At 35.6% G+C, this 17,266-nt stretch overlaps 1 protein-coding gene across 1 annotated transcript in view; it reads left to right on the forward strand.

The window, feature by feature from the left end:
* Positions 1-4,104: 4,104 nt before the first annotated feature.
* Positions 4,105-17,266, forward strand: part of LOC149065214 (histone-lysine N-methyltransferase SETD2-like) — an 83,598-nt gene continuing 70,436 nt past the window's right edge. The window contains exons 1-4 of the mRNA XM_089254544.1: positions 4,105-4,361; positions 7,136-7,203; positions 9,993-11,389; positions 16,898-17,026. Coding sequence (XP_089110670.1) covers positions 10,071-11,389; positions 16,898-17,026 — 1,448 coding nt within the window. The 5' untranslated portion in view covers positions 4,105-4,361; positions 7,136-7,203; positions 9,993-10,070. The remainder of the gene's footprint in view (positions 4,362-7,135; positions 7,204-9,992; positions 11,390-16,897; positions 17,027-17,266) is intronic.

Consider the following 17,266-nt stretch of genomic DNA (forward strand, 5'->3'; position numbering starts at 1 on the left):
ATAAGAAAATAACGGGGAATTGTGTTTGTTTTCACCGAGTCACTACCAAGGCGGAGACCGCTGACGTCATACTCTTTCCCCCGATGGAGGCTTGATTTATATACTGTTGGTGCTGCCATCTAATCTCGAAATTTCAGGCAATTCATGCGATGATGAAAAGAGAGAGAGCGAGAGATTGATTGAGTGATTGATTGATTGATGACCGCTCACGCCCAGAGCTGTTGGGGAGAGAGAGAGAGTGATTTTTTAGTATAAAATTTTTTATGAGACGAAAATTTCTCGGTAACAAAATTCTTACATTTGCAATAATCGATTTTTTCATGTAGAAAAAATAATTATTTCTTTCCACAAAAAAATTCGGACAATATGGATGATCGAAAAAATAGGTGAAAATACGGATTATATGGTCTTGAGATAGGGTTACCAGATTCAAAACTTAAAAAGGAGGATGCCTGGTGCAAACTTTAGGCAGTGCCGTTTTAACGTATGCTTCTTCCCCCCCCCCCCGTCCGGGCCGTGCCCGAAGAGCCTCAAGAGAAGAGGGGCCTCAGAAAAACGAGAGGTAGTTTAAGTTTTCAAAAAATTTTCAGGTAGGGCCTCCAAAAAATCCTTTGGCTCAGGGGCACATGATGCTATTAAGACGATAATGAATGTCAGTCCCACCCTTGTGGTTGTCATGGAATTCCAGTACTTGATTCCTTAATAATAACTTCTATTAATTTACATTAATTAAACAAAAACACCAATAAAAAATTCGAAAAATGATCAAAGTTATCGAACTGCAACGTATATTTGATAGAGATGATGAAGCGCTTTAAAAGTATGACAAAACATTATGCCCGTTCAATATGGTTCGAGCCACGATGAAGTGTCAGCAGGTGAACCACGCGCTAATTATTATTAATAATTTATGAATTTTGTGAAATTAATTTGAATGCCATTCCCTCTCAATGGATCGTGTTTGATTACGATCCAGACTATCAACGCGTTCCTGAAATAATGAAAAAAAATTATTGTAATAGAATATACCTTCTTTCTGAAAAAAAAAATTCCTTTTCAAGATTTACGTTCGTAACTCGAAAAGTTTGTAAGTCGGGGAGCAACTACATAAAAATTTTTAGAGGGGGCCCGCAAAATATTTTTTTGCATTGGGCTGCGAAATTCTCCTAAACCCGGACCTGTCTTCGATTTTTGAATCTAAATATCTCAGGGAATAATGCAGTTAAAAACACGTAATTTGTTTGTTGGACTCAGAAGAAGCAACAACTGTCTAATTGGAAGTTAGAAGACGGGGCGGGGGGGGGGGGAATCGTATGAAAATTTTCATATTTATTTTGTGTACACTGTATTTTCATCCTCAAAACTCTTACAGGGTGATTTCTGGTCACATTTCGAGAATTTTTAAAAAATAGAACCATACCACTACGACGAACTGTTAATGAGATAAAGACTGTAACAACACTCTAGGGAGAAACCATTGAATGCTAAAATGACCATAATATAATGGAGGAGGAGAAGGCGGTCTGGTGCCCCGGATGAATCACAAAAGGGGGCGCAAATATCACCATTCATTCTGTCCTTCAGCATTACGAGGGGAGTGATTAAATGAGTGGTTGCCTTAGCTAACCAAGTATCCAGTTGTGGCCCTGCCAGTAGGTATCCTATTTCTGATGAATCACCGTTATATTGTGTATTTTTTCTTTTAGATACATTCTCAAGTTTGTAATTTACATCTGGTAGCATTTCTTTTACTTCTATAGATCAAACTATACAGTTGATCTACTAATGACCCACAAAAATCATGTCCTTATTCTATAGAACTTGGTTTACTGCATGAGCCCATCTGGGCACTTCTGGCACCAGGTTCTCATCTTTTGTGCCATCCTTCTGATAATGATTTTCAAATAGAATCAACTGTTCTTAAAATTTTAGGATCTTCTATCGGATGATCGATGTTGAAAAAAAAAATTTATATTAAAAAAAACCCATTTGATATCTTTTTGTGGTGCCCCTTTTGTACTGATGCCCTGAGCACGAGCTTATTTTGATTAACCGACCGATGGATCTGCACGTAGAAATACGTGTAAAAATGTCGCGTCAAAAAGGTTCTGCACGTGAAAACACTTTTTCTGTGGTTCCCAACTTCAAGGTGCAAATGCGAGCCGATCTCCCCGTTAAAAAGTCTCGCCACAGAGAGCAACAGTCCTACAACGATAAATCATTCAATCATAACACTTCACTCATAGTTAGAAAAACTGGTGGCAGATGGCAGCACTACACATAACAAGCATTACAGAGAAACAAAAAAAACTTCACGTCAGGTTTCACTACACGTACACGCACATTCCCGCATGTACCGATTCGTTGGGGGGTTCCGCGGGGGGGGGGTGTAGCAGTAGTAGGTAGGGCCTCCAAAAAATGGCTCGGGGGATCCATGATGTTCTTAAGTCAGCCACCTCGTTGGGCAATTTGCCTGTTGTGGCGTTGTATTTGTATTTGTAACACGGTTGAGAAAATCCGTTTCTAAAAGGTTCTGAACGTAAAAAACCGATTTTCCTTCCCCCCTCAACGTCTTTGTTGAAACATGACAATGATGGTTCAGCACACGCCTCTCTCATTTCTTCGTACAAACACTCCCAAAGCCATTGGGCTCCCCACGGTACTGAGCGAGAATCGCTGTCGCCACATCTGTGTGGTCAACTCGGAAAGTCAATTATCCTTTGCGGCTTATAGCATTGTATGTATATAATTCAAATTTATGTGTAAATCCAGGTTATTTAGAGCATCTCTTCTCTTCTCTTTTCTTTTTTCCTTTACAAATATTCACCTAGATTTCAAAACAGACTCGTTCTGAGCTTATTTAGACATTCTTAATTCTATTGTATTCGAATGTAAAGGACCGGCAAACCATCTAATACAATGAGGGTATGTTGTTCCGCGAGAATTGTAGACATCTCTGTGACGATCGGGGCAGTACAAAGAATCAAATCTCACAAAGAGTCCTCGCTGTCCTGCTGTGCGTACGGGGGGTTGGGGGGGGGGGAAGGAAAAATAGTCAGAACGTTTTCAAAGCTATTTTAATCCTGGAGACCAAGCATTTTTGAAGTGGTTTTGTGCCAACACCTCGAACCGCCAGTCGGTTAATGGTTAATCCGGCCCTGGACCAAAGCGTATTAAGAAGTCTTTAATACGCTTTGGCCAGAACATGGGCGGAGATATGAGGAAGCGCAGGGACGGCCCCCCAGCATCAAAGGTTAAGTCGACTGATCTAATACATATATGTATAGATGAATTGACATCATCATCATCGTGCCCCCCCCCCCACCCCGCAGACTTCCAAGTCTATCTCCACCTATGGATCAGGACTGTCACGGGTGTGGGTCATATGGTCACCGAATACCCTAAACTGAAAATCTATGAGAATGAAATTTGTTCAGAAGTTGAAAAGCAAAATAATATCAAATTAATTAAATTACAAAAAAAATCCATTTTAATTTATCTTTTTCTGCTAAAAGTAAAATATTTTTCGTAGTTGAAGAATTTGAACGAATCACGAAATTTCTATTACAAACAAAAGAAAAATTACGAGTCCAAGATATACTTTAATTGGCTTGTAAGTTTGAATGACCGGTAAACACAATCCTACAACTTTGGCAACTTAGCTTTCTAGAATCATCATTTCATGATTTTATATAATGAATCATAGATAAACAAAAAAATTAATGGCCGTGAAATTCAAATAATCATTTATAAATTACATATTTCGCATAAATGTTTTATAATTTTCTTTAAAACTGAGATACGGAGTTCACTATGATAACCACCAATGCTTCACCAATACTTGATGGTTAGGAAAAAAATAGACCAACACGATATTTTCATGAAAAGTATATTTTTAAAAAGTTTAAAAACATTATGTGATCATTTTAACCAATTTTTAGCGTTTAAACAACTGTCTTTTTCGCATGGTGGACTATCGAGTGCATATGACGTCATATTATCAGCCAATCAAATTGTCTCTTCTTATTTTTGTCTCGCGTATCTATCTACATGGCTGCTGTAAAGTCGCCAAGGTTCAAGTTCGGACCGTTCCTGTTAAAAACCGCTAGGGGGAAAAAAAAGGAAAAATAAAAACCCCCTAAGGAAAATAGCAATTTTTTATTAGTCTTTGTGGCCCATTATACAACATTGGGTTCGTGCATAATCGTGACCACCTAAAGATGGCGTTGGAATTCGTAAAAGGCGCTGGTGATAATCACGATGTCGCCGAGGCCACAGATTGCGAGCTGCCCTTCTCCTCCCGCCCCTGTTTGTTATCATCATCACACCGTTTGTTATTGCTATGTATCTAGTGCTATGAGGTTAGTCAGTCAATAGAGAGGTTGTGGACCTTAATTATGTTCATGTTGGATCAATGTTGAAGTGTTGCACATGTGTTCGGTATTAATGTTTAATGTGTCCGTTATGATAATTTTATATATATGTATAAATATCTACACTGTTGGGTTTATGCAGTTTGTGCATGCATAATGATATTCCGAATCCGACATCTTTATTTTATTACACGTCCGGAGGATTATGTGGTTATTGAACGCGGTTGAATCATGTTCATGTTTGGTTGCGTGATTTCAAACATGTTAAATAATGTGTAGTGTTTTAATTTTAGAGTGTTGGGGAAATGTAAAACACGGACATGATCGTTATTTTTTTTTAGTCTTGTTAAGTATCACTATCATGCCTTGTAAAGAATGGTTGATTCAATTTTACAAGTGTTCATTGCATTTAAATTACGTAGGGCATTTACGTTGTTTCATGAACTTATTATGCACTGGGATATGTTTGGCAGTAAGCCCTTGCGATCATGTGTACTCGTGAAAAAGTCTACCTCAAACAGTCCCTGTAGTTTCTAATTGAGGGTGTTCTTTGACCTTCCATACACCACAGGGCGCCAAGCTATAGGCCTACTGGTCATATCTAAGAAGCATTTTCCAATAAGCTAATTAATGTGGCTTATAAACGAAAGCGGGAAGAGATTACTTTTTGTAATTCCACTATTTCTTGAAATTCAAATGGAGCAGAGGGGGAAGGCATGATGGCATTAAAATCCAGTGTAACGATATCCTTTATAACAATAACAGCCTATAAAATTATATCCTCCAGTCCCGCCATGTTTCTCCATGGTGTTAATATGCACCATCTATAACGATGTTTTCTTCCTGTGCCTTGATCATTGTTGTATAAGAGTTTCACTGTAGTCTATATTAAACCAGTCATCTCATCACGACCCCTTGTTCAATAATGACAAAGGTGATTTTTCCAATTGTTTATTACATGTAACTCGCATAAAACATGTTTCTCATCAATTTATATTTTGGGCTTTGTTTGCCAGTAACCCTAAGCCTTTACGATCGTATGTGTCCCCTCCTGAAAAATCTACCACAAACACTTCCTGCTTTTTAATTGAGGGTGTTCTTCCACCTTACACACACCACAGGGAGGCTAAGCTATAGGCCTACTGATCGTATTCTAAGAAGCATTTACCATACTTACAAACAAAAGCGGAAAATAACTGCTCTTTGCAATTTTACTTTCTGAAAATTTGAATAGAGTTATCGGGAGCAATGTTAAAATCCTACATAACGGTACCTTTCATAACAATAACCACCGCCTATGGAATATCGTTCTTTTGTCCTGCCATGTGCCTCGTCGTATATATACGGGGTGATTCCATTATATATATAAAGTTGCGGTATTCGGATTAGTTTTTTCTCAAGAACTGCTTATTCAAGTACAACCAAATTTTTAGGATATCTAAATGAGACCACTTATGAAATTTAAAAAAGAGTTCTATTTTTGACCACCAGGTGTAAAAGTGGCACTTTTTATTGCATTTTCCATTCCCCCAATATTTCATATAGCATGTATAAAAAGTTTCAATGGAATATGTCTACCAGAACACACGCAAGAGAAGTGAGTATTTTCAGTATACTGACACTATTCCGACCTAGTAGTGCCCATTCTGGAGGACGCATTCAATTGAAACTTGGTGTAGGCTATGTAATACACCATGGGGTAAAAGGGAAGTGCAGTAAAAATTGCCACTTTTTCTTCTGATGGTCAAAAATTAAACTATTTTATTTCATAAATCTGTCTCCAGGGGTCTCGTTAAGATATCTTAAAAATTTGGCTGTATTTGGACAAGCACTTTTTGAGCAAAACTATTCCGAGTACGGAACTTCAATTATAATCACACTGTGTATATATATATATGTGTGTGTGTGTGTGTGTTATTTCAGTCTTTTTTCTCACTCCTGTCCCTTGAGCATCATTGTATGAGTTTCAGTGTAATACTATATATTAAATTAGTCACTCATTTAAAATCTACCTCAAACAGTCCCAGTAGTTTATACTAAGGCTATACTAAGACTTCTCAGGGCCCATGCGGAGCAGAATTTTTCTTGGGGTCCCTCGAAAGAATTATTGTCACTCAAAATATGTTTATATTTTTTGTGGGGGAGGGGTCTGGTTGTCCCGCCTAGTCACTGGTGCCTGCCTTTATATCAACCGTATTAATGAACCACTTATTTCATTCACCTTTTTTGTTTATACTTTTCCTTAGTTTTGGCACATTTGCCACCATATTTCTACTGATTGTTGCATTGATCAATTAATTTTGTGTAATTGAATATGGTCTTTGTTTGCTATCTTGAATTGGTCTTTGACTGCCAAGAAAGCTGCAATTACTTGGCACGAAAGAAAGTATCCACGTTGACACTGACCACACTTATGGAAAATTAATCAAGATTATTACCTTGAGTACTTTTTGAGAACTTTACATCTTTAATATTAGTGTATCTATGAACATGGAAAAGTGGGTCACTGTTTGGCGGAAAAGTGAAAAGAACTATTATTTTGGAACATTTTTCCCGAAAGAAGAAAAATGCTTGGCTCTTAAAAAATTTCGTTGCGTCCTCCAGATTTTTTAATTTGATTTGTGAAGTTCTGTGTTAAAATAAGTTGAAAATGTTAATTTTGTGTTTATGGCGACCTGACACCTGAAATGTGTCAAACCTGGGTGTATTTTAAGTGTTTTATTAATTTTATTTCGCTCATTTATATATTTTTTTATTTGCAGTAGAAGGTGAGTGTGGTGTGTGCTTATGGTCGCTTTGCTCCAGATTATATCAGTGACTCTCAGAGGCGGTAAGTTGATGCATTATTACTGATAGGCTTTATAGTCAGTGCTTAGTTCCATTTTGAATGATGCATCACTAATAGTCAATGCTTGATCATCTTTACATATTTAAGTCAGTGCTCAGTTCTATTTTCTATTCCTACAAACTATTTGATTGTGAAAAAAAAATCATACTTTGATGTTACGTCTGATGTAATTAGATTAAACATGAAACAGGGTTCAATAAATCGGGGAAAAACTAAGCACAGCCAAATTTTTTAAGAGCTGATTGCATTTATGAATGTTTAATATTGTTGCAATATCATACTAATTAAAATTTTATATCAAGTTAATATTAACGAGATTGAGCTATATTTTTAGTTTCAAATATATAAATATAGTATAATGTGAAATCTTGATTTCTTATAAAAAACGTTTTTAAGCTTTTCTGTACTTTTTATACATTATGATGACAATTGATTTTCCTATTCAGAGAAATTGCGTCAACCTGGTATAACATACAGTGAAACTACGATATAACAATACTAAGGAGACCGGAGAAACTTAAAGATGGAATATATTAACACACACTGTGGTGTAGGGAAGTGGTTCTCAACCTTCGGAAGTCCACGGCCCCGGTTGATTTCGTTTTTATGAGTGGAAGCAGCACCTCCTAGAGATAGGGCTTTGCACAGGTTGCCATAAATGTCATTCAGACTACCTAGCAAGTTTGTCACATTTTGAAACATAGCATCCTGTTTAGTTTCTTTTTTTTTTTTTTTTGCGTAGAATCTTCCTGAATGGCTCACAAATACAACATAGTGATTGGATCTGGAGCATATAAATCGCTAATTCTGAGCCCGATCATTTCTTTTCCACGCAATGATGATACTGGCACGAGCAGGGAATTTTCCCCCCTCCTGAATATTCTGAGGGGGAAATGGACTGCTTACTGATGTCACAAGTAGCATGCGGAGGCCTCCTATCTCAAGGAGGTGCTGGTGGGAGGCCTAGTCATATGCGCGACTAATGTAAAAAAAAAATTAAACAGTGAACCACTCACAGACAGGGTTTGACTGATGTCAGCGCCCAGCGGTTGAGAAACACTGGTGTAGGGTATGAAAAAAATCACCATTTTAAAAAAAGGGATTCTTTTTTATTTAAAACAGATTTTTTGTGATTAGAATCAGATTTTTTTTTTATATTTTAATTAAAGTGATTGCTTATCAATTAAAACAAATCTTGTCAATCATTGAAGATGCATATATTTTCATATCACTTAATCTCTCAAATTTAATTTAGCATTAATGATTAAACTACAATCAAGAAATATGAACACCGAAAATCTGTTTATGTAACATGAATGATCATTGAGCCCAAATCAACTTCATAGTTTAGCATTTTTCTTGTAGAGAAAATTGTTTTTATTCTCTCCCCCACTAAAGTGAATGCCTGGTGGCAACTCAGTATCACATATATATTATGCAGGTATCTCAGTTCACTGAATGTACAACCGAAGGACCATTCAGCATCAACTAAATCAGTGTTTCCCAAAGTGGGCAATATCACTCCCCCACCAGGTGGGCGATGGAATAGTCCAGGGGAGAACAATATAAGCTGCGAGTATAACACAGGTTCCTATGGGTTAACTGTAGTTGGGGCGATGAGGGAAAAAAAATATAAAAAATTCTAAAAAAAGGGGACGGTGGAACAAAAATGTTTGGGAAACTATGAACTAAAAATAAATTCTATTGACAAGATTGTTTCTTACGCAATTGATGGATACCATTTATTATGATTGTGTTTCTAACTTGCATGATGTTGGGAATTGCTTATCTCTGGGGTAGTGAATTCTAACACAACTGACACGTTTAAAAAGAAATACAATAAACACATTGAATTAAATTGAGAAGCCACTCATACTTAGAATAAGACACCCATAATTATTTTTTATGGGCATCGTGTATATCTTATCATGTATATATATTGTTTCTAGTTTTTTAATTGGGGGTTGCAGTATTTTAGAAATTTGACATCCATATTTGTTATGGGTACTTTTTTTCTCATCCACCTCATTGGCCATTTTGCCTGTTGTGGCATTGTATTAATAGTTTACATGTTTTCATTCTTTCACAGATTTATTCAGTTTTGATTTAAAAAAAACGAGCAAACTCGAAATTTTAATACAAAAAGTCGAAAGCTCAACAATATGTCTATATAATATCTAGCAATTAGGGCATGGAATTCCAGGCTTTATAGAAAAAAAAAAAAAATTTAATCATGAAAAACTAGTGTCACATTGTAATACATTGAAAATACTTGGTGCAGTTTAGCTAAGTTCCGCTCCCTATATTTTTCTACATTTTTTTCCATGCACAAAATTTTGAAACAGAGCAGCTTTCTTTCTGCGCTGTATCTAGGGATTGAGTTCAAGTCTATATTTACCCTTAAAGATCTATACTTTTAATCACAAACTTTACTGCATTTGTAACATGCAAACCATACTGGGTTAATTTTAATTCAATATCATTGAAGTTATGTGAAGTTATGTGAAGTTGTGTGAAGGAAAAACAAAATTTAAATTTTGTGATTTAAATCTATGTTTTATTTTAAAAAATGAATATCAAATTGTGATTTGATCATGATTTAAATCAAGGTGATAAATTAATGATGGGTGGGTCCTGGGCCTAGTTTGCCGACCCTGGTTTTTATATCCGTTCATATTTTCTATTGACCTATAATCTTGTGATTTTCGTTAGTGCTATAGAAAATGTGTATATGCATGATTGTGTAATTTTGATTTATTTTATTTTTTTAGGTCCATTATGTAAAGATTTTATGAGAAGGAGGATCATATATGTATGATTGTGTGAGATAGAAGTTCAATCTGTACATCATGGAAGAAGAAATTATTGATCAGAATAAAGACTTCCAAATTTCTATTTTAGATTGTGTGATGGAGACTGTGGACAGTGAACTCGTTATTGTAGATGAGGCAGAGGTGGAAAACACTGTGATCGTTCCTGAGTCTGGTGAAAATTCCATGGATTCGGTGTCGTCTTTCGCGGTTGGAATAGGCATGATAGAGCAGTGTATAGAAGAGTCATCTATGTCGCCGATTTCACAAATGACTGACAGTTCGATGCAAGACCTACCAACCACTCAAGAGCAGGCTTTTCTGGAAGACAAACCTTCTGAGCAGGTTTCTGAAGTGCTTGACGAGCCAAAGAACACTGCCACCGTAAATGAGGAGGACGTGCAGAACGCACAGCTGCAAGAATCAAAACATGTGTTGACAGACAACGAAAATTGCAGTCTATCGGACAAATGTTTGTCAGATGCTGAGGAGACCATATCTAGTTCATTGTTGAAATCTGATGGGTTGCCGCAGAAGAAATCAGAAACAAGTGTCCGCAGAAGTAGTCGTATTCGTGAGAAACAGACTGTAAATACCAAGGTTTCCAAACCCAAGCAAAAGAAGCCTAGTTCAGAAAATACCAACAAAGAAACATCCAAGAAGTCAGACTCTGGTAGTCTGTCGGTACAGGATGTTAAAAAAACAGACCCAAAGAAGGATAAGAGCTCCCGGACACGAAAATCATCGCAAAGCTCAAAGTTCCGGCGGGGTTCAAAATCTGGACAAAGTGAAAATGCACAGAGCGCAAAACTCGCGAGTAACACAAATTCAACTGATAAAGATTGTGATGGTTTCAGTGGCGGTGATGATGAATCAGTAGCCTTGAATGATTCACCCACTTCTTCTGAAAATGTTGGTGCTGAGAAGACATCTGTTCCTGGTTGTGCGGATGAAAATAATGACTCGTTGAAACAGAAAGAAGACAACTCTCAGGAGGATTTAAGCCTAAGTGTTTCTAATATATCTATAGATGCCAACAACAAAAGCCAGCTGCTCAATTGCAAGTCATTTGAGGAAAAGGAAGAAGAACGTAATGCCCCGAAACCAGAGAAAGTGAAGTCCAGATGGTGGCGAACGTGTGAGCTTGAACACATTGACTGCAGTGCCAGTATTACTGCATCGCCGGTTGCCGCACCGATTTCTGAACCTAAACCCGTGCCTAGCGACACAGAATCCATTGTTCTTCAACCCACGAATGAACCAGTTGCTGCTCCAGCAGCAGTTCTGCAAACGGTTCCAGAAGAATTAAAGCTTCCTAATTATGAACAGATTGAGAAAAACATTTTTACATTTGAAAGGTATTTATCTAGTTCAAGTATTCTTCTGGCCACTCTTAACATAATTTTTCTATTACAGGAGATCACTTGGTTAATTTGGATCTTTTCCAAAGTTCAAATTTCGGGAATTCCTCTTGAGTTTTGTATTCAATTTATTATTGAAATTACCTGTTTAATTTGATTTTTTTCCATTATGTTTTCGATAATTCAAAGTTTGATACAGATGAAATGTCCTTGGCAAAATATTTCTTTTCTTTAAATTATTTTGCTCAATTTTTCGCTGTCTTTTTTTTTTTTCATGATTCACAGATCTTTTTTAAAATAATGTATGAAACAGGGTTCCTATAACCTGGAAAGTTAGGGTAAAAAATTGAGGCCAGGGAAATTTCTAAACACAAATATTATTGGGACTGGAAAATAATGTCTTTCCTGCTCGTGTCTATATTCATTTGCCATTTATCAGCTCATTGTGTACTTCAAAGTCATGCCAAAAACATTTTAAGATTAGAGTGACTTCTTTTCTCGTAATTTTTTTTTTTGCAATTTATGGTGAATTGGCCAGCCAAATACCAGAAGAGGTACATATCCGGCATTGTATGCTTTTGAGTTTCACAAGGGTAATAACGCAAGAGTTGCTACCAAAAACATTTGCGGTGTTTACCCAAGTGCATTAGACATTTGTAAATGCCAAAGGTGGTAGGGTGGAAGTGGAAGCAAATCAGTGTCAGACAATCAAGGAACTGTTACTCTTAACCAACCTTAGTTGACCATCCAAGAACATTTGCAGCAGATTGGTAAAGTAAGTGGAGCAGGTATTTGGGTCCCACATAATCTGCCCATAAAGAACAAAGCTAACCGGTCCACCACATGCAACTTATTGCTTCAGGGGCACAATACAGAAGAATTTTTGATTGCTTGATCACTGGAGATGAAAAATGGGTCCTCTATGATCATCCAAAACGCAAAAGTCAGTGGCTCTCGCTGAATGAATCGCCACATACACCCCTTTCGTGTGTTTGGTGGAGTATTCGCGGGGGTCGTTCATTTTGAAGTTCTGAAACTGTGAATGCAGACCTTTACTGTAAACAGTTGGATCGAGTAAATCAATCCTTAATTGAAAAGTGCCCAGCAATTGTCAACAGAAAAGGCATTCTGCAACACGATAATGCAAGACCGCACTGCGTAAGACGAACCCTGTAAAAAATTAATGAATGAGGGTAATATTGCCTCACCCACCATACTCGCCCGATATTGCACCATCAGATTTCCATTTATTCCGATCGCTACAACATTTTCTAAGTGGCAAAAATTTGATGTCCAAAATGCCATCTCCAGATATTTTGCTCAAAAACCAACTGATTTTTATCCATCCTGCATTGAAAATTTGCACACTAGATGGCAAAAAGTTGTTAATAAAGAGAGTTATTACATCATTGATTAAAAATAAAAACGTATTTTTAAAACTTGTTTGAATTTAATGTAAATAAACGACATTATTTTCTGGTCCTCCTATTATCTCTAACGGAGGTTGTAAAAAAAACTGGTAGTAAAGAAAAAGAATATAGGTCTGTGTGTTTGTATGGAAAATATACATTAGAGTCTCGTTTATCCGGCTTTCACTTATCCGACGTCCTGCCGCCAAAAAAAAATGCCCAATGAACTCTTAAGTTGTGAGCATAGTCTTTTTTTTTTGCTCCCAACTCTACTGCAGCTAATTAGTTAACCCGACTGTACAGTGGCATGCCCATCTACACTATGACCCATGGGTCTGTCATTCACCCCACCTTCACTAAATCACTCACTGTCACAACTCGCTACTCAGTGCAGTTGATCATTGTATGTGGATCGCTTATCGTCAGTTACATGCATATGTGTCTGTGTATGTTAATTGACAAATGTTGTTGTGTTGTTTAAAGGTTGAAATTGACGCAAGTACGGCAATGAAAAGAAAAAGTTATTGTATTGGTGGAATAAAAACTTGAGGCTATCAAGAGTCTGGTCAAGGGAGAGACAATATTTGGAAAGTAACTGACAACTTTGGTGTTGGATGGGAAGGAAGGGGGACCCAGGTTTCACAGAAAGTGTCGGTTGGTTCGACCAATAAGGAGGAAACACTATGGTATTAGTCAGTTAAGTGTTTGTTGTGAATATCGTCAAATTTTGAAGAAACGTAAGCATTCAAGGAAAAGATTTCAGGAATTTATTGATACTGAGAGCCTAATGGGTGATCAGATATTTAACTGTCACAAGTCAGGCCTAAATTACAAAATGTTATCTAGTTATATAGTTTGGTGTTTAATAGGCTTTTTCTTAAAAACTTCCCTATATCTAGCATTTTTGCTTATCCATTCTGTCGGCCCGTTCGGGTTGGATAAGAGACACTCCCTCTACTATATATACAGGATGAATACTATCGACTTGTGAAAATTAATATACCGTGTTCCCCCGAAAGTAAGCCCCTAACATTATTTTTCAGGATGCTCCTGATATAAGCCTTATCCAAAATTGTCAGACACATTTAGTATGTCGTTGCAACGCATGACGGATGTATTGAACTATATAAAATTATAATTGTTTTATTATTTATTATCAAATGAAAATATAAATAAATGATATCATTGAAATAAGCCATAATATAAACAAAAATTAAATTCTTGTTAACGCCCAAGCAGGCTTCCTTGGACGAGAGATGAACACCTACGTAAACAGAGAAATTTGAGACTGACATTTATCAAAGAAAACGAAGAAAATTACTACTTGCAGTGTTTCTGGTGATAAATAAGAAAACAACATATATATATATATGGCCTGTATAACACTATAAAAGTTTTAAAAAAGTTTTTTTATAAAACTTAAATACAACCAATGAGTGTATTGGTTATATTCTATCAAATGTAGCCAAATAGGCTTATTGGTTGTTTTTTTTTCAAGTTTTATAAAAGAGCATTTCTAAAAATTTGATAGTGTAACCCCAGCCTATGGCATATTCCAGCTACCCAATGAATGCTGTTGTCATATGCTTGGATTACACTATAAACGTTTTGTAAAAGCTCTTTGATAAAACCAAAACAAATGCAACCAATAAACGTATCAGAACCAATATATTTATTGGTTGTTTTTCAAGTTTTGTAAAAGATCTTTCATCCAAGTTTTATAGTGTAATCCTGGCCATAATTAAATAACTGGTACAGTTTGATGCAGAGGACCGAATGAAGTGAGACAAGTATTTCTGATGTCCCATCAGAAGTACTTCCGTTGACACATCACCTTGTTTGGTTCTCAAAATCTAAACTGAACTTCCTGTTTACTTTAAACGACGACACCCAAAAGAAATGTTTTACGAAGTTGTAATTTTTCGTCGATTTTTGTGTAGCCATCATTCAAAAATGTTTCAAAAGTGTGATTGTAAAGGTTCATCGAAACTTTTATGCATGAAAAGCTTCAATGAAGCATGTAAAAATGGTGGCTTGTGACGAAAGTGACTGGTGGAAACAGTAAAATAATAACTATTCAATCAAACTAATTATTTTATGAATTGGCATATTCAAAGTAATTAGTAGTTTCAGATTTTTTTTTCCATTGATTATTTATCGAGTAACATTTCCATACCGATTGTGAAGCCACCCGCAGACACTAGTTTTTTTCTTACCATGGGCAGCTGGTATTTTACCAGATCTTTGATGTCATTTGCTTCTGCTAATCACAGATTCAAATGCTACTACTCGGGAGATATGGAAGCTTTTTTATTTGTGAGTGGTAATAAACTCTTCTCAGACATAATGTTTAAGAGCTGTAATGTGTGTGTGGTGTGTGCTTAGACCAGTGACTTCTTGGTAAAATGTGTTTGAGATTCATATCTCTCTAGCATCATTGTTAGTTTATTTTCGAATATCAATGCAAGAAAATTACCACTAATTCTACTCATTAAAATATGCACAGAAATGTGAAAATAGCTGGCAGAATTATTATGGGCCACTCTCAAAACAAAATGTGAATATTAATATATCCAATTCCAATGAAGGCCAAGAATGACAAAAAATCCTACAACCCTGAAGTGTTAGTGACAACATTCAGACAACACATGATCAGGTACAGCATACTCGGAGAAAAAAGAGAGAAATAAAATTGGTTTCTAGAAGAGAGAAGGTGGAAGGGGAAGAAAAGGAAAAATGGGGCACACGAAAGTGCTAAATTTAAAAACAGGATTATTTTTTTGCTTAGGCCAGGATTACACTATAATTATTTAATTAATATTTACAGCTTTTGAGGTATTTAAGCTATGCCTTGAAACTTTATGAGGAGGGGGGGGGGGGGGTTTAGGACGCTCACGCTTTTATGACATGTTGCCCTTGAATGATACTATTAATCTGCTCCTGGAGTAGCTAGCTATCATTTTGTAGGATTTTCACTGTACTTACAAAAAATACCTAACATTAGCCACTAAAAGTGGTAAATTAAGTAAGTATGGTAGAATGGTTATTAGTAGAGCCCGGATTATATGCAAATGCATATGTGCATATGCTTTTGCATATTTTGACCTTTTTTAGCATTAATGCATATAAATGCATAAAATCAAAGAATTTTCAGTATAAGTGCATATTTTGAAGGTTTATTTAACTCACTCAATTTTTTTTTATAATTTTTCAAATAAATATTGTTCATATAAATAATATATTGTTCAAATAAATATTTTTTATAATATCGATTTATTTTTTTTTTTCCCGCAGGTGAAATTTAGTGAATTAATACATATTCATAAAGTATTTTACGAATATTAGCCGTTTTATTGTCGTGTTAAATTTTTTTTAGAAATAGTGTCGAAATTTTTTGTTACTGGTATTTTCGTTATTGAGCAACTACAACAAACTAAAAGTAGAAAAGATGCATTTTAAAAACACATCTGCTTTTTTTTGCATGGTAATTTTTTTAATGCATATTTTTCTCATTTTTTTGTACATACTTCAGAATTTTTGACTTTTTCAAGATTTCTAGTGCATATTCTGGAGTATTTAATGCATATTTTGGGATTTTCAGTGTATATTTTGGCATTTTAAGTGCACATTTTAGCATTTTAAGTGCACATTTTGACATTTTAAGTGCTTATTTTTGTATTTTAAGTGCTTATTTTTGTATTTTAAGTGCATATTTTGTATTTTAAGTGCACATTTTGTATTTTAAGTGCATATTTTTGTAGTTTTAAGTGCATATTTTTGCATTTTTCAGTGCATATTTGCATATTTTTAGAGCATATTTTGCCACTTTTTTAGTGCATATAATCCGGGCTCTAGTTATTAGTATATCTCAACATTTTATTGTCTCCTAGCTCAGATGAATAAAATAATGTTTGAGGATTTGAATGAATCGTGAAGTGGTTACTGATTATATGAATTTTTTTTTTTTTTTTTTGTCCTTTCACGTCCAGGCTTGCCTAATATACAAATTTTTAAGTGCATATATATGAGGAAAAAAGATTTCACATTTTGTCTTACTTTTGACACTTGATGACTTTTTTTTCCATTGCGTTTGTAGAAAAAAATCAAGAACCAGGAATGAATTCAGACGAATGGTATGTGATTGCACGTTGTCTAAAGAAGAAATCGAGGATAACGCTGTTGGGTGTGATGGTCAGTGCTTGAACAGGCTTCTCATGATAGAATGGCAAGAATTTTTTTTTTTCCATTTTTTTAAATTAAACGTGGATTATAATTTACATGAATAACAACAATATGTGTCACACATGTGAAAAGATTCTTCAAAACACATTTCAGAGTTATTTAAACCAAAAAAATAACACTTGTTGACATTATATTGTGCTTAGTTCTTATTAACTGGAGCTTGTGTGTATTTTTTGATTCCACAAGTTCACTCTATCTTTTGATCATACTGCTTTTTTTCAAC

This window comes from Pholcus phalangioides, unplaced genomic scaffold, assembly GCF_987345545.1.
Source record: "Pholcus phalangioides strain wild (caught in Gottingen) unplaced genomic scaffold, Ppha-v1.0 ptg000041l_1, whole genome shotgun sequence".
NCBI lineage: Eukaryota > Metazoa > Arthropoda > Arachnida > Araneae > Pholcidae > Pholcus > Pholcus phalangioides.